At 37.9% G+C, this 22753-nt stretch overlaps 2 protein-coding genes across 2 annotated transcripts in view; both read right to left on the reverse strand.

Moving 5' to 3' along the window:
- The window catches only part of dlg5b.1 (discs, large homolog 5b (Drosophila), tandem duplicate 1), a 32651-nt gene extending 27422 nt beyond the window's left edge, over positions 1–5229 (reverse strand). The window contains 1 exon segment of the mRNA XM_048170028.1: positions 4567–5229. Coding sequence (XP_048025985.1) covers positions 4567–4861 — 295 coding nt within the window. The 5' untranslated portion in view covers positions 4862–5229.
- Positions 5230–9831: 4602 nt separating this feature from the next.
- Positions 9832–22164, reverse strand: anxa11b (annexin A11b). The gene is given in 16 exon segments (XM_048170360.1): positions 9832–11023; positions 11787–11909; positions 12145–12203; positions 12579–12674; positions 13111–13204; positions 13304–13360; positions 14411–14490; positions 14564–14654; positions 15991–16104; positions 16180–16274; positions 16360–16447; positions 17661–17819; positions 17949–17983; positions 18137–18175; positions 18178–18460; positions 22007–22164. Coding segments are annotated over 15 exon segments (1464 nt in total). The 5' UTR covers positions 18452–18460; positions 22007–22164; the 3' UTR covers positions 9832–10963.
- Positions 22165–22753: the final 589 nt, after the last annotated feature.

The raw sequence follows: 22753 nt of genomic DNA on the forward strand, positions 1-22753 counted from the left end.
TCAGAGATGCCACGGATGCTGACGGAGAGAAACATGCGCTGAAAGTACCACGGTAAAACCATGATTTTGGCCATGTAGAAGCACGCACACGCTCTCTTTCAGATGTTTCCTTTCTAACACACCCATGACGAGAATGATGAATACACAAGAGTTAATTAACACCTGAAGTTAATTATGATTATGTTTGTGAGGTGTGACAAGGCTCAGCGTTACTATAGCGACAGATCCAGACAGAGAGGCTGATGCTGAACGTGTGTAAAATACTGACTCCTCACGTGTGTTTCTAAACGAATCACACCAGTCTGAATCTGACCACCTGACTCAGAATCTGAATCTGACCACCTGACTCAGAATCTGAATCTGACCACCTGACTCAGAATTTGAATCTGACCACCTGACTCAGAATCTGAATCTGACCACCTGACTCGGAATCTGAATCTCTGACTGAACGTACCTGTAAAATACTGACTCCTCTGAATCTGACCACCTGACTCAGAATCTGAATCTGACCACCTGACTCGGAATCTGAATCTGACCACCTGACTCAGAATCTGAATCTGACCACCTGACTCACTCTGAATCTGAATCTGACTGAATCTGACCACCTGACTCAGAATCTGAATCTGACCACCTGACTCAGAATCTGAATCTGACCACCTGACTCAGAATCTGAATCTGACCACCTGACTCAGAATCTGAATCTGACCACCTGACTCAGAATCTGAATCTGACCACCTGACTCAGAATCTGAATCTGACCACCTGACTCAGAATCAGAATCTGAATCTGACCACCTGACTTGACTCAGAATCTGAATCTGACCACCTGACTCAGAATCTGAATCTGACCACCTGACTCAGAATCTGAATCTGAACCTGACTCAGAATCTGAATCTGACCACCTGACTCAGAATCTGAATCTGACCACCTGACTCAGAATCTGAATCTGACCACCTGACTCAGAATCTGAATCTGACCACCTGACTCAGAATCTGAATCTGACCACCTGACTCAGAATCTGAATCTGACCACCTGACTCAGAATCTGAATCTGACCACCTGACTCAGAATTTGAATCTGACCACCTGACTTGACTCAGAATCTGAATCTGACCACCTGACTCAGAATCTGAATCTGACCACCTGACTCAGAATCTGAATCTGACCACCTGACTCAGAATCTGAATCTGACCACCACCTGACTGACCACCTGACTCAGAATCTGAATCTGACCACCTGACTCGACTCAGAATCTGAATCTGACCACCTGACTCGGAATCTGAATCTGACCACCTGACTCGGAATCTGAATCTGACCACCTGACTCGGAATCTGAATCTGACCACCTGACTCGGAATCTGAATCTGACCACCTGACTCTGACTCTGAATGGATTCCACACAGATAGTTTTGTGAAATTTCAAGAGTCGGTACCAAGTTTCTCGTTTCTCAGTACCAAAGCACTGCCCCATTTTATATAATTGTTTGAAATTAAAACTTATTAAATTAAACAAGTTAATCAATTTTGTTATTGATAACTAAGTCTAAAATAAAAAACGATTGAAATACAGCTGAAATAACATAAAATATAAATATTAGATGAAAAACAAACTAAATTGAAATTGAAAAACTTCAAGCTGAAGTGCTTAAATTACTAACTGAAATATAACTAAAGTAAAAAACTAATAAAAAGACAAAAACCATAAACTAAAATTAAAATAAAAGCCAATTTAAAATATTAATTAAAAAATAATAATTAAAAAAAATGTATAAAAAAAAATAATTAATTAATTAAAAAAATTTAGTGTGTGTACGTGTGTGTGTGTGTGTGTGTGTGTGTCGTGTGTGTGTGTGTGTGTGTGTGTGTGTGTGTGTGTGTGTGTGTACGTGTGTGTGTGTGTGTGTGTGTGTGTGTGTGTGTGTGTGTAGTGTGTGTGTGTGTGTGTGTGTGTGTGTGTGTGTGTGTGTCCTGTCTGGCATTTAAACAGAGTGCATGAAGCTTGGCAAACTACGGCCCATAAACTGGACTTCTATTTAATTCTCTCTCCCTCACACAGCTGTGAGCCGGACAACGGAAACTTGGACCCGACAGAGAAAGGCGCTCGATCTGTTGAGCCCTCTCTGTGTGTGCCAGACTGCATGCTGGGTAGAATCTCTGTGTCCTTCATTACTCACAGCCCTGAGAAACGGACTCCATATCACCAACTGGACAGAGTCATGACAGTTCATCTCTCAGACCGGCTCTAAACTCGGCCTTCATTACAGGTCATCCTCATCCGCCCGAGACTGAAGAACCACAGCGTCACACGCCACCGTCCCATCAGTCACCACAAACCACAACACGAATCAGAAACACTTCACTAGATAACCAACAACAGTTTTACAGCAATTATTAATCTTAATGTTAATATCAACATTTACAAACACGTTATTAAGATTAAAAATTGTCAGTTAATAATATAAGCCAATGCACTGTGAACTAACGTGACGTTTCTGGTCTAGTTTTTCCCAAGAATTTGGTTATTAAAGATGTCTTTTAAAAACCTCTCTTAAAATTTCCTGATAATTTACTCATCCTCATGTCATCCAAGATGTTCATGTCTTTCTTTCTTCAGTCGAAAAGAAATTCCAGGATTTTTCTCCATATAGTGGACTTCACTGGGGTTCAACAGGTTGAAGGTCCAAATGTCAGTTTCAGTGCAGCTTCAAAGAGCTCTACATGATCCCAGATGAGGAATAAGAGTCTCATCTAGAGAAACCATCAGACATTTACTAAAAAAAATAAAAAATTATATACTTTTTAACCACAAATGCTCGTCTTGCACTGCTCTGTGATGCTCCACGCATGACGTAATCATGTTGGAAAGGTCACGGAAGTACCGATCCAGTGTTTACAAAGCGAATGTGCAAAGACTAAGTCAAACTGACCTTTACAAAAAAAGGTAAAACAACGATGTCGGACGATTTTGAAGTTAGAGGAGAAAATTAGATCTTTCCAACATGATTACGTCATGCGTGGAGCATCACAGAGCAGTGCAAGACGAGCATTTGTGGTTAAAAAGTATATAATTTTTTATTTTTTTTAGTAAATGTCCTGATGGTTTCTCTAGATAAGACTCTTATTCCTCGTCTGGGATCATGTAGAGCTCTTTGAAGCTGCACTGAAACTGACATTTGGACCTTCAACCCGTTGAACCCCAGTGAAGTCCACTATATGGAGAAAAATCCTGGAGTGTTTTCCTCAAAAACCTTCATTTCTTTTCCACTGAAGAAAGAAAGACATGAACATCTTGGATGACATGAGGATGAGTAAATTATCAGGAAATGTTAGTTGCTGAACTGAACGAATCCTTTAACTTCAGAGCTCTTGGTCTGCTTTGAACGGTCTAAATGTTATCACTAAAAATCAATGGGAGATTTTTACTTCCGGAGCCCGACTGTCACGTTCTATAGGGGTTTTATATAATTGAGGCGGACACAATCACTCAGGACACTATTTATTTAATGGAAGCACATCAGTGAGAGGAAATGATCAGCGTGATAAACTGAGCTTTACATCGACGGCATCACAGATCTCCAACTTCTCTAATTGATCAGAAATGCTCCATTTAAGAGACACACTCGAAACGACTCGCAATATTACGCTCATGTGTTCCTCTGTCATCCAATCAGACTCCTGTAACATGGCTTTAATGGCTTTCTAGGTAATGTTATTTGATCCAGCTTTAAGCTGCATTATTTTATAGTCTGCAGCTATTTCTGGCTTATGGCAAAAATCCCTGCATGTCTGATGAGTTTTTCTGGCCGCAGGAATCTTGGGAACATCTGTAACACATTTACTGTACGGTGTTTCGCACGGCAGATTTACACAACAGCTCCGAGACGCTCTCCTCACCGACGGGTCAGTGTTTCTATGAGCATCTGTCTGACCACATCCAGCGCAAACCAACACTAACACTGGATATTATACACACAATAATCACAAATATTACATCAATACATCAATATGTGACATGCTAAAACTGTTTTAAATGATATTTTAACATAATTCAGGCATAATCAGACCATTTTGAATATTTGTACTTAAAAATATTAAAGTGTGCTGAAAAAAATAAGGCACCTAAAATATAAAAACAAACTTCCAGATTCAGACAGATATTGAAAAAGCTATTACATGTGTCATGTATTATTATATTAGTGGTGTGGAGAACACATACTCACTATTGACTACGACTTTTGCCTCAATAAACTCTTAATTTCCTGCTTATTAATAGTTAATAAGGTTAGGGTTAGATATGGAGTATGATTTAGGGGTGTAGAATATGATCATGCATTAATATGCGCTTTATAAGCAGTAATAAACATCTAATAATAAGCAACTAGTCAAAAGTAAGAATACTGAAGTAGAGTTTAGAGAGTTTCTATATGTTGGAAATAGTTCATATCTGAATATTATCAGTGTTTGTATTGTTGATCCCGTCAGTATCAGGTTAAATAACACTTCTCTGGATATACTGCTGGAATGAGACCCAACTACACTGCGCTGGTTCGGCTGGAGGTCGGATGTTTTACCCGTGCTGTGGTGGTTGTTCGCGGGCAGCAGAGCGCCGAGCAGCACCGGTTGGGTTTTCTCCAGAGCCCAGCAGAACTCCTGGAAATGATCCCTCTCCTTCTTCTCCGCCAGCGTCTTGAGGAGCAGATGGACCTTCTCGGCGCCGCTGGAGCAGTTCTTGTCGAGCTCCGCGCGCTCGGCCGGGCTCAGACTGCCTGACTGGGCCAGCAGCTCCAGAACCCGATCCACATCTGTGACGGACTCCGACAACTTCTGCTGGCACTGCTCTAACAACTCTTTGTGCTTGGGATCCATCACACCCGAGCGACGCGAAGCGCTGAAAACAGCGACGCTCCTGTTGAAGAGTTTTCTGTGTGAAATGGAAAGAAACAAGAAGCCATATTTGCGACTTTAGGAGAGACTCCAACGGTTTTTTCTTCTTCTTCTTCTTCTTCTTCGGAGAGTCTCACATCTTTGCCAGTTTTCTCCTTCAGATCGTTTGACGCTGGTCCGACGGCGCTCGTAACTTTACCCCGCGTTCGATCATGTTAGATTAGTTGTAAAGTTTGACAGTTTATCACAAATTAACTCCAGTGATCTGAGGCGCGGCGGAGCTCCGCCATGACTCCACAACTCCGCAGCTGCTATCATCTGCCAATCAAAGCCTGGGAGCGGGAGGAGAAAGGAGGCCGGGGCGGGGCTTCCGCCTGCCAATCAAACCGGTTCAGCGAGAGGGGAATGAGAAAGGGGCGTGGCTGCTAAATGCCACTCAAAACTGTTAAGTGGGAGGGTAACCAGAGAGGGGCGGGGCTTCCGATAAAACACCTAGGCGTTCACTATTTCATCATTTACAGACGAGTACAAAGTCATAAAACACTTTCATGCTTTAATGTTTTATTTCTTTTAGATTTCTGTGCTATTCCTGTAAATGTAAACTCGTAGATAATGATGTCATCTCATGAATAATGAATAAAACATGTCTGAATGTTATTTTTGTGAGAGTTCATATTAAATGCCTGATTATTATTATTATTAATTTTGTGAACAATACAAAATGAAAAACAATACAATGAAAAGCAATTGCTTTTTTTCGATCATGGAAAACAAACAATTACTTACAAAGTGAAATTAAACTCAGTATGCGGTGTAATTCATCTAAAACTATTTTAAACTGGATTTGTGTTGTTACAAATCCAGTGCATCATTAACAAAACTAATGAACTCCAAAAAAAGTATTTATGGAGAAAATGCATTAGATGTTATATGTTAATGTTAATCTAGAATCCTGGTGACGAATTAAAAAATCCACAAATCCATTTGTTTACTAGCTACAAAACAGATTTTGGTTCCTGATGTCAAGGTTATTTGGAATTTTATTTGGTTGTGATTCAAACTGTAAAGTCCACAAAGCACAGAATATTTGATATTTATGACACAACGCTAGATCTAATGTTTGATTTTCCGCTGTTAACTGTGTAATGTGTAACCTGAACACACACTCACTGTCGCAGAAAACACACAATAACTGCAGCTCATAATAAACCATTTCAACAAAACGAAGTATTTTAATAAACAGATTTAAACTTATGAGAAATACATTCACTTTATATAACTTTAATTAACAGGATGTTCATAAAGAGTTGAGGTTAGTTAACCTATATTTATATCTTTTGAAATATATTTCTAAAATAATATCTTTGGTATTTTGATATTATCAAACTGATCCACGATCAAACAGCTCAACACTGATCCACAAAACATCACAGAATCCATCAAACCCTTACTGATGATGATTTCCCTCCAAAATGATGTCATTAAAAAAAAACTGGGATTAAATCTAATGGGATTGAAAGTGATCTTGAGGACACATGAAATGCATCCGCAATTAAAACAATATTCCTGAGTATTTGTGTTTCATTTAATTGATCAGTTTCTCATTGTTGAAGTTTGTTATAGTAACAAGACAAAAATGATTTAATGTTTCAATGAAGGGAAATGAAGGTTAGCGCACAGCAGGATTGATCCAGGTGTAATTTGAGCAAACAACCTGACATATGTGAGATGAGGACCTGAAAGGAGCAGTGCTCATGTGACTGTGTTCGGTGATTACATAACCTCACAATCTCACCGAGTGTTTCATTTGGAAACTCAACGGAGTCTCGACACCCTGCCCGACTCATCTGAGGGGATTGAGTTTTATTAGCTCGAGCACTGCTGCAACCAACAAATCACAACCAAAGTGGCGAGACCGGGGCTAGTTGTCACACTGTTTACTCCAGTGAATACTTCTCAGGGTCAATGTCTGTACAGATACAAACCTTAAAGTCATGTCACATGGAAAAACTGCTGTTTATTGATTTATTTATAAGTAACAAGAAACATATCGAAGCATATTTAAATGCTTTTCAACAAAATAATTATAAAACAGCACAAAAATTAGTATAAAAAGCATGATACTTACCTCCAAAAAGCACTAGAATTAGTTTCTGAACACTTTTAACATTATATAAATATCAAAACATTATTTTGGCCAATGCAAATTGTAATAATAATCAATCGACCAACATTTAAAGATGTGACAACTTGCCCCAAACTGACATTAATGTAAAGTACTCTTGATCTGTGAACTCAGTTTAACTTTTCTTTCCTCTTTTAAAACATTTAGTTTTGCACCATTCACCGTGAATTCATTTAAATCCCGGCCGTCGCTGTAAACAGAGGCAGAATCTGCCAGATTCGAGAGGATTTGTTGATCATATTTATCAGTTATTCTTATATGCTAAAGCTCTGAGGCGCTCATGATGTGCATTGAATGTTTAAATCTGAAGCTCAGATTACAGGCTGCTTCACATAATCTCCATGATTCAAACCCAGTTTACAGCAATCATCAAAAAACACTGAATGTATGCCTGATCCCAGATGGCGTGGGGAATTGTGTCAGGCTTCAAATGATTACAGCCCAAACACCCAGATGAGGTCAATGTACACGAGCGGAGCGGCACACACTATAGAAGGCCTGAGGTCATGAACACGACCTGTCTGTCCAATCAAATCACTTCATTCACTGGAGATCAACCACTGGTAACACCAGAGAGAACATCAGGGCTTATGTGGAGAAGATACCCTGAAAAATGAATGAATGAAGATGTTTTTCTTCTTTCGTTATGCTTTGCAGGGATGAAAATGCATTTGAAATGCAAATTTTTTCTACCTTGATTTCAGCCTCTGATTTCAACACTCTCTTTTAAGGGGCGTGTCTCTGTGAGACTTCAGTGCTGTGATTGGCTAACATGTTTGTATATGAAATATTATTCTCTCGAAAACTTTTAGCACATTTTTACTATTACAGCTCTCAAGGTTAACTAATCATGAAAAGTGCTGCATTACTTTTAGATCTATAGCGTTATATTGAGATCGTGGCATGAAAGGTTGCAGTGATGAACATGGTAGTCGATCACAGACATGTTGTTGAGCTCATGAAAGCAGTGATCTCGTCATTGCAACTCAATTTCTGCACACTAACGAATGCTTTCATCATAACTAACAGTGCAAATGCGATATAACTAGAGATTCATTGAATAAAACGTGCATTTTGGTGCAAGTCCAGAACTCAGTCACTGATAAACTGTTTGATTGACAGCTCCAGCGATTGTAAAGGGATAATTCTTTGATCGCTTTCTTTATATAACTGAATCAGATCTGAAACACAGGATATTCTTATAGTATGATGAGCTCTTATATATCAAAAGCTCAAGAAAAAGTTGATTTCTCAATTCTTGACCCCTTTAAATGTACACTATTTACCTTTTTTGCCGTAAATGTAAATAATGAGTCAATATAATCAATGTTTCTTCCAAAACGTGTTTTGGTCTTACCTTGATTCGTACTGATGGCCGATTTCGAAACACTGCTTCATGAAGCTCCGAAGCTTCATGAATCTTTTGTTTCCAATCAGTGATTCGGAGCGTGTATCAAACTGCTAAAGTCACGTGATTTTAGTAAACGAGGCTTCGTTACGTCATCACTGTTTCGAAACAGTTCGAAATTTCAATGGTTCACCGGTAGAGGGCGATGATAAAGTGAGCCCATAAATCATGCAGATTCACTGAGAACTATTGAACAAGTGTCTAGGGCTGCGTTCCACTCCAGTTTTAGACACGCACTCGCGAACTTCCCTACACACTTCCCCTCGGGGGAATCCCTGCCGCCATTTTGAAGTGCGTTCCACTTCGTGAAGTGGACGAGGGAAGTTTACATGGACAGACCCTCGCTCCCTCGATTTTAACCGTGATACAGACACTCTATATTTAATCTTATTAGATGATTAGTTAATTCCATTTGATTGATTTTACTTTCAATAAAACTTTTGCAATACATTTGTTAAAGGGTATTTTTAATGCATGTTTGGCCTGCATTTTGTTGCATTTCCACTGTTCTGACCACTAGGGGTCACCGTGGAGACGGGTGTCAGATTGTTTCGAAGCCTCGAATCATTACGGCACATTTGCTTCAACTGTTTCAGTGTTTCACGAAGCCTCGATCTGCCCATCACTATTGATTCACTACGGTAAGCCTATTATTAATAAGTGTTTATATTTTAGAGCTGTCGGGATGGTTTTGGCGGGAAATCGCTCACATACGTCACTCGCCCGTGCGTGTCTCGTCATATCCGTAAGAGAAAAGTTGCTCCGGCTGCTTTAACGCGTGTCTGGTGTGGGAGTGGCGCTAAATTTCCCTCTCTCTCGTTTTTATTACTCAGCAGGTGAGTAAGGCGTTTTATTGAACAGAAATATCGACATATGCATTTTATTCATTTAATTTAGTTAATAAAGTCTTCAGCTTGTCAACTTGAGACCCTTTCCATCTAAGCTGGTTATATCGCTCAAGTCTAGCAGTGAGTTTGATAATCATATTCATCCGCAGTCACGCAGAGCCGAAGCACAACCTAAACAATGTTCTTCCGCGAAAATGCACGCAGTTTTGTTTTTTAACCGCTAGAGTGAAAATATCAATGAAAAATACTTCTAAATGTATTCATTTTACTTAATATTAATTTCAACATTTACTAATACATTGCTAAAATCAAATCTGTTAATATTAGTTGACCTGAGCTAACATGAACAAACAATACACAATTTTTATTAGGCGTAAACAAAGATTAATAAATACTGTAACAAATGTGTTGCTTATTGTTAGTTAATGCATTAACGACTGGGACCGGTTTGTGAACTGTTACCCAAAACACAACAAATAATCAATCCAAAGTAAGAAAAGTAAAGTGAAAATGAACATTCATAAAGTGTTTTATTAAACAGACACAAATGTTATTAGACAACAGTACAGATTAGTTGGCATATTAAATCACAGGTTAGTAAATCCCTGAAAAAGAGTAGTCTTCATGTTAATAAACAGCATAACACAACTAGTGATTATCATGATGAGAGATTGGTCACTTTACCGCCCCCTACTGCTGCGGCGAAACACATTCATGCTGAAATAACAAACAAACATGGTGAAGCTCACAAAACTGGTGATATTTCACCTCAAATACGAAATTATATTTTGCATGAATAAAAAATAAGTCTATTTTAGAACCACAAATATTCATTACCATGATGCAAAAATCTTATTTTAAATTGTAAAAGAAAATTCAAATTGTATGCTTTTTATATATGATTTCAGTATTTAATGTTAAAATAAAATCATGTAATTTTATTTACTATAAAAAAAACAGCAAAACATATTGTATTACAGTATCAAGAATCACTATACAGAACAATGAAAATGAGTCTAGACGCATCAGTCACGGAAATGTAGGGAAAATGACAACGCAAAAATGTTCCTAAATCAGGCTTCACTTTCTTTAAGATAATTAATTATTTTTAAGGGTGAAATATGACATGTTTTCATGAGCTTCACCCATCGAGACCTTCATGATGATTGACATGATTATATATTCGTCATGAACTCTTGCATAGAGATCATAAAGCTCACTATATAAAACTATGGCATATAATGCAGCACTTCAAGTGACTCAGTCTTCAAGGCATCTGATTTTCAGATTGAACACAGATATAGTTCTGATTGACCTTTGGCATCAGTTACTGAAGACACTGTACACGTATATATTGATGCATTACAAAATATATATATTCTCTAGATATCATGCATAGTCTGATTAGATAGCAAAATAAAACAAATAATAAACTGAATTATAATAATAATAATAATAATAATGTCTCTAAGGCACAAATGACATGCTATTTTGGCTGTGAACTTTATAAAGCTGTGAAGAGAGAGATTACTGTATTAGTTAACATGACACTATTATCTGACATATTAATATATATGAGCAAGATTAATATGACGACGCCGCATATCCTGTCGTCTTGGTAACGTGTCTGTCGTCGTGGTTCTTCAGTCACTTCCTCCACACAGCTTCAGCAGCAGTTTCTTGTAATCTCCAGATGTGTCTCCCTGATGATTAGAGGGGAAAATATGCTTAAAAATACTTCATAATATTCTATTTATAAATAAACTCTAAATAATTATACTTAAATATTGTATAAATAATGTGTGCCTCCTAAAATTAAAAGACTAAACATTTTTAATGTTTCTGAAAGAGTCTCTTCTGCTCTCCAAAGCTGCATTAATTTGATCTAAAATACAGTAAAAGAGTGAAATATTATTCCAGTGTAAATCAGCTGTTTTCTATGTGAATATATAGTAAAGTGTAATTTATTCCTGTGATCAAAGCTGAATTTTCAACATCATTACTCCAGTCTTCAGTGTCACATGATCCTTCAGAAATCATTCTAATATGATGATTTGATGCTCAAGAAACATTTATGATTATTATCAATGTTGAAAACAGTTCAGATTTCTGTGGAAACCGTCATAATTCAGAAAATTCAGCTTTGATCACTGGAATAAATTACACTTTACTATATATTCACATACAAAACAGCCAATTTACACTGGAATAATATTTCACTATTTTTACTGTATTTTGATCAAATAAATGCAGCTTTGGAGAGCAGAAGAGAATCTTTCAAAAACATTAAAATGTTTATAGTCTTTTCATTTTAGGAGACAAAATTATTCTAAACTTTTGATCTGTACAAGTGTATTTATGTTTTATAAATGAATCATAAGGCCTGTAACAGTGTGTGTGTGTGTGTGTGTGTGTGTGTGTGTGTGTGTGTGTGTGTGTGTGTGTGTGTGTGTGTGTGTGACTTACAGAGATGTGAGTGTAGAGCGACTTCCCGAACTGACGCAGATACTCCTGTCTGATGTCCAGCATGTCCACCTCAGAGCGGGTCACCATAATGCGGATCAGAGTCCTGTCTTTGGTGCCCGCACCCTACATGAAAGAAAACATCATCATCATCATCATCATGTGTGCAGCGCCTGTTTGACCCCACAGTGACCCGCAATCACAGTTTTCTAACAGGAAAAGAGGATGTGCATGTATATAATGTTCAGAAAGCATAAAAATAACCCACAAACAAACACTTATGACCATCAGACCTGCTGCTGAATGACCTCAGACATGCATTAACATAGCAAAATATAATGTATATCAGCATATGGTTTACCTGCATGGACTTGTGGAGCCGTTCAGCAAAGTAGGCAGGAGTGTTTTTAATGCACTTCACTGAAAAACAGCACAGGTGGAACATGATTATGAACTTAATTCCTCCTTATTCTACAAAGATTAATACTTTTTTGATATTATTAGTAATACATTTAATCAAATACAGAATATCAATTTTATCATTGTTTTATTAATTTCAACATGTCTGAAAGAAGGTGTGTTACAGGAGCAAAATCTCAAGAATGACCAGTGCATGAAGAAACCGGTTTCGCCTGCAGTGTCATATTTGCATATGTAAAACATTTATGCATCCTATTCAAAACAAATGACTCAGTCTTGATCGTGTTCCAGTGCTGCGATTGGCGGTTTCTTGCCGCTGTCGGCTTCATCTAGATCAGCCATTGGCTGAAGGACCAATCAGAGCTCAGTACCCACCCACTGCCACCATGCCAGACTCCACGTCTCCAGACATCTCCCTGCAGATGCTCTTCTCGATGTCTCGTCCGCACATCTGCTGGTACTCGTGAAACACTGCAGAACACACCTTCAGTTAACAGAGCGTCACATGCACTGTAACACATGACTGATGAGCTCATCACTGCAGTTATAAAGCACTCTCAAAACCACCAAAGTACAAACACTAAAAACAGCCAGCCTAAATCACAATACCTGAATTACAAAACTTATTCAAACGCCAATGAAAATAAACCAGTCTTAATCTCCTTTAGTGCTTCACAAAGAGGGTTGGAGCAATAAATGACTAAAAGAGGACAGAGTTTTTGCCAATTTTGGTCTAATGAGAAGCAAATAATGTAACTGGAAGCTGATCACAGCAGCAGATGAGGATGTTCACAGAACTTTACTGAATGAATGTTTTTCCAGATGACTTGCTTTGAACACACGGTCCTAGTTAAGGAAGCTGAGGCACTTCCTGTGTGTTGTGGGCGTTTCACCGCGGTGGTTTTACCTTGCCTGAGGTGAGGTTTACTGCGAGCGCACAGAATCGCGTTGAACTGAGACTCATCCGTGCCGACTTTATTCTCTCCCGCAGCGTAGAGTTTCTACAACAGAGATCGTCACACACACACACGTATGAAGCTGCTGCTGCACAAAACACTGAAACGGGAATTTGTTTAAGCAAATCAAGTCTTTTCTCCAACCTGAGCGTCCTGTTTGGCCAGAGAAACGTCCACAGTCTCTCTCTCATCTCGATTACCCTGAACACAAATAACGCAAAACATTTCATCTCAACAACTCTGAGCTTCCTGTCATCCAAAAAGCAGAAATAAAATATAAATATTAGACGAAAATATTACAATTAAAATAAAAATGAGAAGTGTTGCTTTGGCAAATAACTGAAATAAGTTTAACTAATACTAAAATAAATATAAAAAGAAGGTAAATAAAAATACCAAAAAAAAAAGACAAAAGCACATAATATTACTAAAACTTTAACTAAAATTAAATATTAAAAATACAAAAAAAAAAAGACAAAAGCACATAATATTACTAAAACTTTAACTAAAATTAAATATTAAAAAATAAAAAAATAAAAAAGACAAAAGCACATAATATTACTAAAACTTTAACTAAAATTAAAATGAAAACTGAATATATAAAACATTCAATATTACTAATAATGCTATAATGGTGTATAAATAATACTAAAATAATAACACTGATCTGCAGCTAATGATAAATCAAACACAAGATTACAGTGTTTTATCAACCACATTTAGAGAAATAGATCATTTCTATTTTCCCTGCTTAATAAATAAATACAGCTATGAACGACAATCAAGACACTTTCATTTGTGTGGATATTTTCATATATAAGCACTATACATGCAGTAATATGCATCTCTACCCAGGTGAAAAAAAAAAACCTTTCTATAAAGTGCTCTATTTTCATGCACTAATTTTGTACTTAATATACTAAAAATTCTTCTTAAGATCATCTAAAGCACATCTAAGTGTCCTCAACTGTGCTATTTTGAGACAGCATGAAATATGAACTAAAATGTGCTTTTAATATACAATATCTGTATTTAAAAATATTGAGCTAACACTTGTAGTACACTATGGGTTCATATGAACTATAGGTGTTATATAAATATATTTTTTTAAATACAGAGATTGTATATTAAAAGAAGAAGAAAGAAGAATTGTTAGTATATTACGTACAAAATTAGTGCACAAAAATAGAGCACTTTATAGAAATGTTATTGTGAATGAAGCACAGACGGACGGACGGAGAGTTTCTGTACCTGACAGAGAGAGACGAGCAGACGCCGGAAGTGTCCAGACGTGTCGCTGCTGATGGCGTCCTCCAGAGATTTACCGTAATCTGCACAACAAACACTGATCTGTAGGAGTTTGTCAGACGCGTGACGGTGGGAGGTTTGGGAACACGGACTCACCTGCTTTATACAGCCTCGTGATCTCCTTGATTTCAGCATTGCTGCGGGAGGACAGGATCTCGATGAGACAGGCCTCGTCCGTTCCTGCGCCCTGAACACACGTGAACAACAATCATGAACATCATCTGAAACCTGATGTGACTTATAATGAAATGAGAGTCAAAACATGCGCACACATTGTGTTTCAGTTTCAGTTTAAATGGTTTAGGCTTTGGTGTTTCTAATAAATGCCACTATAATTTAAGTTGGTTTTATACTTTCTTTATTTATTTCATTCCCGTTCTGTTCTGAATACCGTAACATTTAAGTGCAGATAAATGAGTTTTTGTCTTCTAAAGGAAAGAATCTGAAACGAGTTGTCAGTAATTCAGTCTCACTTCCTGCTGGGTTTGTAGCTAATTTGCATAATGCCGGTCTATTGGCTGAACATCGTCTCTTTGCCCCGCCCTCAATCACTGCAGTTGTACCTGAGACTGGAAGAGTTTGGTTCGTGTCGTTCATGACGAGAAGACGCTGTTTTCTTTACTATGATGAGATTGATACGGTGAAACCGACGCCATCGTTACGGTTCGTATCACTGAGATTCAGATATGATAATGAGCGTTTGGCTTCTGACCAATCAGAGCAGAGCAGCTCTCAGAGAGGCGGAGTTTAGAGAGGCAGAATCTTTGAACGAAGCGTTTCAGACACTGAGAGAAAAGAGCTGATGCTGCAGTGGATATTATGAGAACATTAAAGTGTTTTTGACCTTGGATGTTTCAGGAGACGCCAAAAAACATTAGGAGCCTTTAAAATAAAATAATAGAGGCACTTTAAGCTTCTGAATTTTTAAAACATGAGCACGCCGTTACTTCCAGTCGGGCAGTATTTCAGTTCTCTACTCTGTAATTACATGCCGTGTTTCATTAATGAGTTCTGTGTAACGAACACCGGCACATGTGATCTGTGCTGGGTCAGTGTTGGCATGTTTCCTGCCTGGGATGAAGCGGTCAACTTTTATCAGCAGTTAACAGAACATGAAGTCCTGTGTAGGATGTTCCAAATCATTTATGCTCCCTATGTAGAGAGCAGGGCAGCTCACAGATGATTAAAATCAAGTGAACATTCTAAATCCGTTTATTCTAAATTCATGTTCTGGTAATTTGAATCAGAATATCATCTCTTCTCTGATGACGAGGGCGGGGCAACCTGTCACTCACATGAAATCCACCAATAGCAAACCACAACCATCCAATCAATTCCCTACAGACAAAATCAAGCCCCGCCCTACATTTGTTCTTGTTTGAGAAGCGTTTCACTCGGATATACGGCACAAGAGAGGAGAAAAGACCAGCGCAACTTCACTTTCATGACGACTTTAAATATCTAGTACCTCAGTGGATTTGGCCACATTTCCCTGGAAAATCAAGAGGAAAAGAAACCCTCACCGATATGGCCTCCTTGAGCTCAGAGGCGTCGAGCTGCGCAGGATTCTTCAGCATGGCCAACACCAAACTCTCAAAGTTTCCCGTCAGCTCCGACTTCAGGTCGTGAATCAGATCCTGTAAAACGTCACGGCGAACGCACAGTTACACAACGGCAGATCTTCCACATTAATAACCGTTCGGTTTGTTCACCTTGCCGTAGGTGGTTTTGTAGGCCGCCAACAACGGCACGCGCTGCTTGATGGTTCGATTGCCGAGCAGCTCGATGATGGCGTTCTCATCAGTTCCTACGAACGGAACAGACTCCGTCACTATCGGGACTCATCATGTTTTATGGCTGAAATAAATCTGAGTGAATCTGTTTCTCCTCACCGAAGCCCTTCATGGCTTTCCGTAACACCTCGACATCTCGGAGAGGGTCGGCCCCGGGACAGTCCTTCATGGTGCCGCGGTAACCCTTCTGAACACACATCACAGGAAACAATCAGTTACATTTGAGAATGTTACAGTTTTTAAATGATTTATATTTTAAAATCTGAAAATAGCATGTAATTATGTCTAATTTGTATATTTTTATTACTGTATTGTATTATATGTAATTTTATTGCCAATTATTATTATTATTCCTTTTTATCGCCTTTATGTCTGTACTTTTTCTGTCACCAACACAAAGTCCTTGAGAGTAAAAATATTTGGCATTGAAGCTCATTCTGATTATGAAAAGAGGATTTTTTTAAACTATTAAAAAATATATTTTCAATAGTGTGTATATAGTGTTTATTTATACTGTATACACACACTACCATTCAAAAGTTTGGGGTCAGTATTTTTTTTTTTAACTAATTTTATTAAGAAAGAGCACATTAAATTGATCAGAAGTGACGGTACAGACATTTATAATGTGACAAAAATATGAAGCAGCACAACTGTTCTCAACATTGATAATAATCAATAATTATTTTGGAGCAGCAAATCATATTAGAATGATTTCTAAAGGATCACGTGACACTGAAGACTGGAGAAATGATGCTGAAAAATCAATTCTTTAATCACAGGAATAAATTACAGTTTACAGTATATTCACATAGAAAACAGTTCTTTTGAATAGTAATAATATTTCACAATTTTACTGTTACTATATTTTCAATCAAATAAATGCAGCCTAAAAAAAAAAAAAAAAAAAAAAACCTAAAAAAAAAAATCTTACCAACCCCAAACTTTTGAACGGTATGCAAATGATTAAACATTTTTTTATATTCATTTTCACACAAAATATGTCATACTATGGAAGTAAATGGATTGTGAAAGCAATTAAGTAAGTATTAAAAAACTAAGACAAGAACTTTGAATGTCCAATTTCCTGTTTCAATGGGAAGTTACTAAAACCACTGAGGTCAAGTACTGTTTTTTCCGTTTCCTGTTTTCTTCTGGAAATTAGCTGTGAAACTGGGCACATTTAGAGAAATATTTTTTTAATGTCAGGGTTTTCACACTGTTTGACCAATACATTTTCTTGACAATTTATTCCTGGATTTTCATTGCGATGGGCAATTCTAGATGAGGAAATATTTTAGAATTTCAGTTAGTAATTCCAGGTTTTCTGTCAATCATGAAAATCTAAACCAAACTAAAGCACAAGCTTATAGTGGTCCATATAGCTGACCGTCTCTCACATTGACAGCGGGAGCGGCCGGAGGTGTTGGTCCAGTCGGAGCGCCTCCTCCGTACCCGGGCATCGACGGGTTCGGCACCGGGGCACCTGGGTACGCTGGCATGGGCTGCTGTCCTGGCGCCGGGCCCCCGGGGTATCCCTGCGGCATTCCTCCTCCGGGCTACACAAGATCATGTGCATGATTAGTGTCAGAAGCTTGAAGGAACAGTTCAACCAAAATTCTGTGCTTAAAATACACAATATAACTGATTATACACAATAAAAGAGGCAGAAATAAAGGGAGACTTACAGCTCCAAAGCCAGGTTGGGCGCCCCATCCACCTGCTGACAACATAAATAACAACGTGGATCACAGCACAACCACACCAAAATAAAAACACAATAAACAATCATGCAGCAATAGAATGTTTTACAAAATATGCATATTGCATGAAAAGCAGCAACCCTATGAAATCAGCGTGCAGAGCTCAGACTCACCAGCAGGGGGCATGTTGGGGTAGGTCCCGGGCTGAGCGGCGGGTAACCTCCTGCCTGTGGTGGGAACCCTCCTCCCGGGGCAGCTGGGTATCCGCCGCCGGCCTGAGGAGGGTATCCGCCAGCCTGGGGTGGGTATCCGCCAGCCTGGGGTGGGTATCCTGCTCCGGGGGGATACGCTCCTGGCTGAGGCGGATAGTATCCTGCCTGGGGCGGAAAGCCACCGGGTTGGGGAGGGTATCCAGCCGGGGCCTGCTGATACGGGCCGGAGCCGGGCGGGTAGCTTCCACCTGCAGGGGGATATCCGGGATAACTCATCTCTGACACCTGGAGACAACAAAACATTGAGATCAGTCACGTGCAAATACAGGATGCGATTCAGTAACGTTGTTAGAGTGCTTTATATCTGTTATATTTACAATGTTATCCCATAATTTGCCCATAATAGTCTATTTATAAACACATTCTATCTCTTTAACCAGAACTATTGCTACAATCACAACCAAAAACGCCATTCATTCTTTGTCCCTCATGAAATGATAGTAAACCACCAGTAGGTGGCAGCAAATCACTGTCTTAACGAGTGAGTCATTGAATCATTCAAACGACGGCTGGTTCATTCAGGGATACAGACTGACGCTGCATCTGAAATCAAACACTTCTCTACTATATAGTGTGTGAAAAACAGTATGCGACAGAAGTATGTCTGAATTCATAGTATTTGAATACAGCAGGCGAAAAGTACCAGGATGACTTACTACTTCCGGCGAGATTCTGAAGTGCGCATTCGATGGACACTTTACTATCCCATGAGGCCACGGGAGAGGATTTGTGAATGAGTTGAAGGGACGTAATTGACACTGGTAGGTCATGTGACAGTAACAACATGGCGGCTCTAGTATACGTCCGAATTCATTCATACTACACGCATTCTTCCTATACAGAACGTACTTTTTCAACAGTTGTGAATTCAAATGTAGTACGTACTCAACAGTACATGATTTCGGACGCAGCTTGAGTGAGTCGTCGAGTCATTCATTAGAAAGATTCATTCAAAAACAAAACTCTGAGACACAATGGCTCTGTCTTTTGGAACTATTTTCATTGGCAAAATAGAGGAAAAAACAATATATATTTTAAATATACAATATTGTGTCTAAAATGTCATAGCCTATTAACTTATAGTTTATTGAATTGTTGTATAAAATCAACATCATATTTGCAAACGTGCTGATTTTCGGGAAAACAGCACTTTTGCTTTTGTGATATTGCTTATAAATATTAAATACAATAACGTTTTTGCACCATATATTGGTTTATAGAAGCATTTTTATTAATTTTGGTGGACCCAAGACCCCGGTCATTTCCGCCCCTGGTCTGTGTGTGTTTTTCCAGCGTAAGCGGACGGAGTGAACCCGTTTCGAGTGAAACACAGCAAAGCTGCTACTGGTCTTCACCAACAAAAGCAGATCACTGTCACTAATGAACATCTCAATCATCATCAGCAACTCAAATCTGATAAATGATGTTGATAAAACCTCATCAGTGGATCATATACGATACCTGGCAAAACTTCAAATAACCTCAGTTCAGCTCTGCTGTATTTCAGTGCTTCAGAGTCATTTCACGTTATCTTAATTACCATTTATCAGCAAAATAAAGTGAGCCTCAGTCATGCACATGATTCAGCAGATCAGATGTGATTCTGTACATGTGTTTTGTATAATCCTGCTGCTAAAACTCTAGTGTCCAGAACTCTTCTTTCTTTAATTCATTCACTTTGATTGACCTCAAAATAATGTTCTGTTTTTTGCAAAACTTGTAACTTTCCAAAAATGTCATGCTTTCATGTGAAAACTGTAGGTAAGAAAATGAACACCAAGTGACAAAAAAATCCGCTCTGAGTATAATCAAATAATCAAAGTACCATATGAATATTTTAGTGCTTTCTCTTACCTTGCAGTTGTCCTATGCATTTCTTTTTATGACAGATTTACCAGCGTAACACAATAATCTCGCTCAGACCCTCAGACCCCGCCTGTACACGCATCTCAGCCCTGAACTAAACTCCTGGATCAACATGATAAGAAATCTTTAAAGTCTTTGAGGAGTAAATATTTCAACACAGTGTGTATCCCATAATCCCACTGACCAAACAATTCAGCGTCTCTGTGTTGGGCGGCAGGTTTATCAGGTATTTCTGCTTATATAGGCTATAGGTTGACAAAACTCTAATGTGTTACAAAGTTATTTTTCTGCATGAATTTGACCCACTTTGAGATCAGATATTCATTTAAATCAATCTAAGAGCAAACGAAATTGACTCCTAATCTCAGCTGAAAATTGTCATTTTGACCAAATAATTGGATTACTCCATAAATATTAATCCGTGACATTTAATATTTTGGTTTTCATCACTATTTATGTTTCTCTTTCTTCAGAGAATAAATAAATAAATAAAATTGAGCAGGGCAAGTTTCTGTAATTTGGCTGATCTGACGTGGAGTGAGCCTACAGAGCTCATAAATCCAAGCATTTAAATATCATTTTAAGAAGACATATTATGGCAAAATATTGATATTTATATGTATTTTATGTCAGTATCTGCTACTACTATAAAGTTCTCATTGATTTACATTACAAGCATCAGAATTTCATCACTTTCTGCATATAAATATCAGCATCTTGCTTATTTTTGTTCAGTTTGAATAAAATTGAGCTGTTTTTTCTTCCCAAACTCCGTATTCTCACAATATCAAACTGTATGAGCCATAAAAAATGATGCATCAACTGATGCTCAACAAAAAACTAAAAAAAAAAAATATATATATATATATATATATATATATATATATATATATATATATATATATATATATATATATATATATAACTGTTCATTAACTGTTACATAAAAAAAATGTAAAAAAAAAAATAAAAAATACTATAAAGTCATATATCAGGGTTAAAAGACCTTCCTCTATTTAAAAACATGATAATATTAGAGGTTCACAAAACAAAAAAAAAAGATTTGTACTCAAGTATCATTGTGATCAGTGTTTAATGAAAGCTTTAAAGTAACGTGTGCAATTTTTAAATCACATTCACAAAATCTAGTTCTTCAGACCTGCATAACTAGAAAAACACATTTTCTGTAGGAATTTCTTTTTCAGAACACACTTTTAAAATCCCTAAAATGTTCTTGTTTTATGAGCATGGAAACTCATGCTGATTTGTTTAGTATGATTCTTCCCAGCACTTGCAGATTTAGCACATATGTTAGTTGTTAAGGGTTCACTAACTTTCTCTCGTGACTGCGCGCAGCTAGTTATCTGTGGTTTAACTCTCAGTGGTGGTCAGGGTTAATTAACCCACAGTCACGCAGGCTCTATCATCATGCTTTACTCTTTCACTACTGCAGCTCTACTCCACACTCCTCATGTCTAAACATGCACTGATGTACTCACAGTACCACAATCGCATACTACACACTACATTACACACTACACACACGGTTTGGCCGTTCGGCATCGTTCTCTGCCTAAAGAAAAAAAAAATGGCAGCCGAATATTTCAGATTACACAACAAACACACACTCACCCCTCCGACACAACTCACATCTCAAGCCACACACAATAAGAACGTTCGACAGAGTTTTCGATGACACACACACACACACACACACACACACACACACACACACACACACACACACATCTAAAGGACGCGTTTAACGCGGATTAACGCGGAATGTTACATTGTATCAGTGTTGTTCTGAAAACACGCGCGTCACACTGAGAACAGAACAAACGCGCGAAACACTCGATACATTGTTGCTTTGACGCAGAAACAGGCTGTAAATGTAACACTTACTGTGATGTGTGGCGATGACTGGAGCTGGAGAGTTTGATCTGAATCAGGAAGTGGAGGGCGGCCGTCTGTCACAGAGGGTGTGACCGATCCTGATTCCTGTCACAGCACAGAGGAATGAAATACACAGGCCGAGCCCTGTCCGGGAGCAGCCTATCACTTCTGATTCAATATAATACTGATATTTATACATTTTCTGCTTCTGAAGGACATCTAGGAGATGTGTGCCTTAAATGATGAATTTGTTTGGGTTGTTATCATGACGTTGCTATAAATAATATAAATGCATTTGTGTTTATTTTACTACTTATTTATAGTTTACTACGCCTATTTGCTTTTAGTTTTAATTACTAATAAGTAATCCAATTAATACTTCCAGAATAACTATCCAAATAGGGACAAGACACTCCTTCAATCTAGTAAACTGCAAAAATATAATATATAATTTAATATAACAACATAATATAACAAAACATAATATATAACAATGTATAATATAATATAATATATTATAATATAACATAATATAAAAATGTATCATGATTTTACAGCAACTATCTATTTTGCTGGAAGCTATGATTCTCATGGTAGTTTTTGTAAGGGTGTCAGTCAGTTATAATATCTGTATAGTTTATGGAGAACTTGATTCCAGTTGTTTTTAATGAGTGCAGAAACTGCAGATGTAAAACACCAGAGAAAAGCCTCTTGAATTCACAGGTCAGTTTCTGCCTGTAACACTGAGTCTGAACG

This window comes from Megalobrama amblycephala, linkage group LG20, assembly GCF_018812025.1.
Source record: "Megalobrama amblycephala isolate DHTTF-2021 linkage group LG20, ASM1881202v1, whole genome shotgun sequence".
Taxonomy (NCBI): domain Eukaryota; kingdom Metazoa; phylum Chordata; class Actinopteri; order Cypriniformes; family Xenocyprididae; genus Megalobrama; species Megalobrama amblycephala.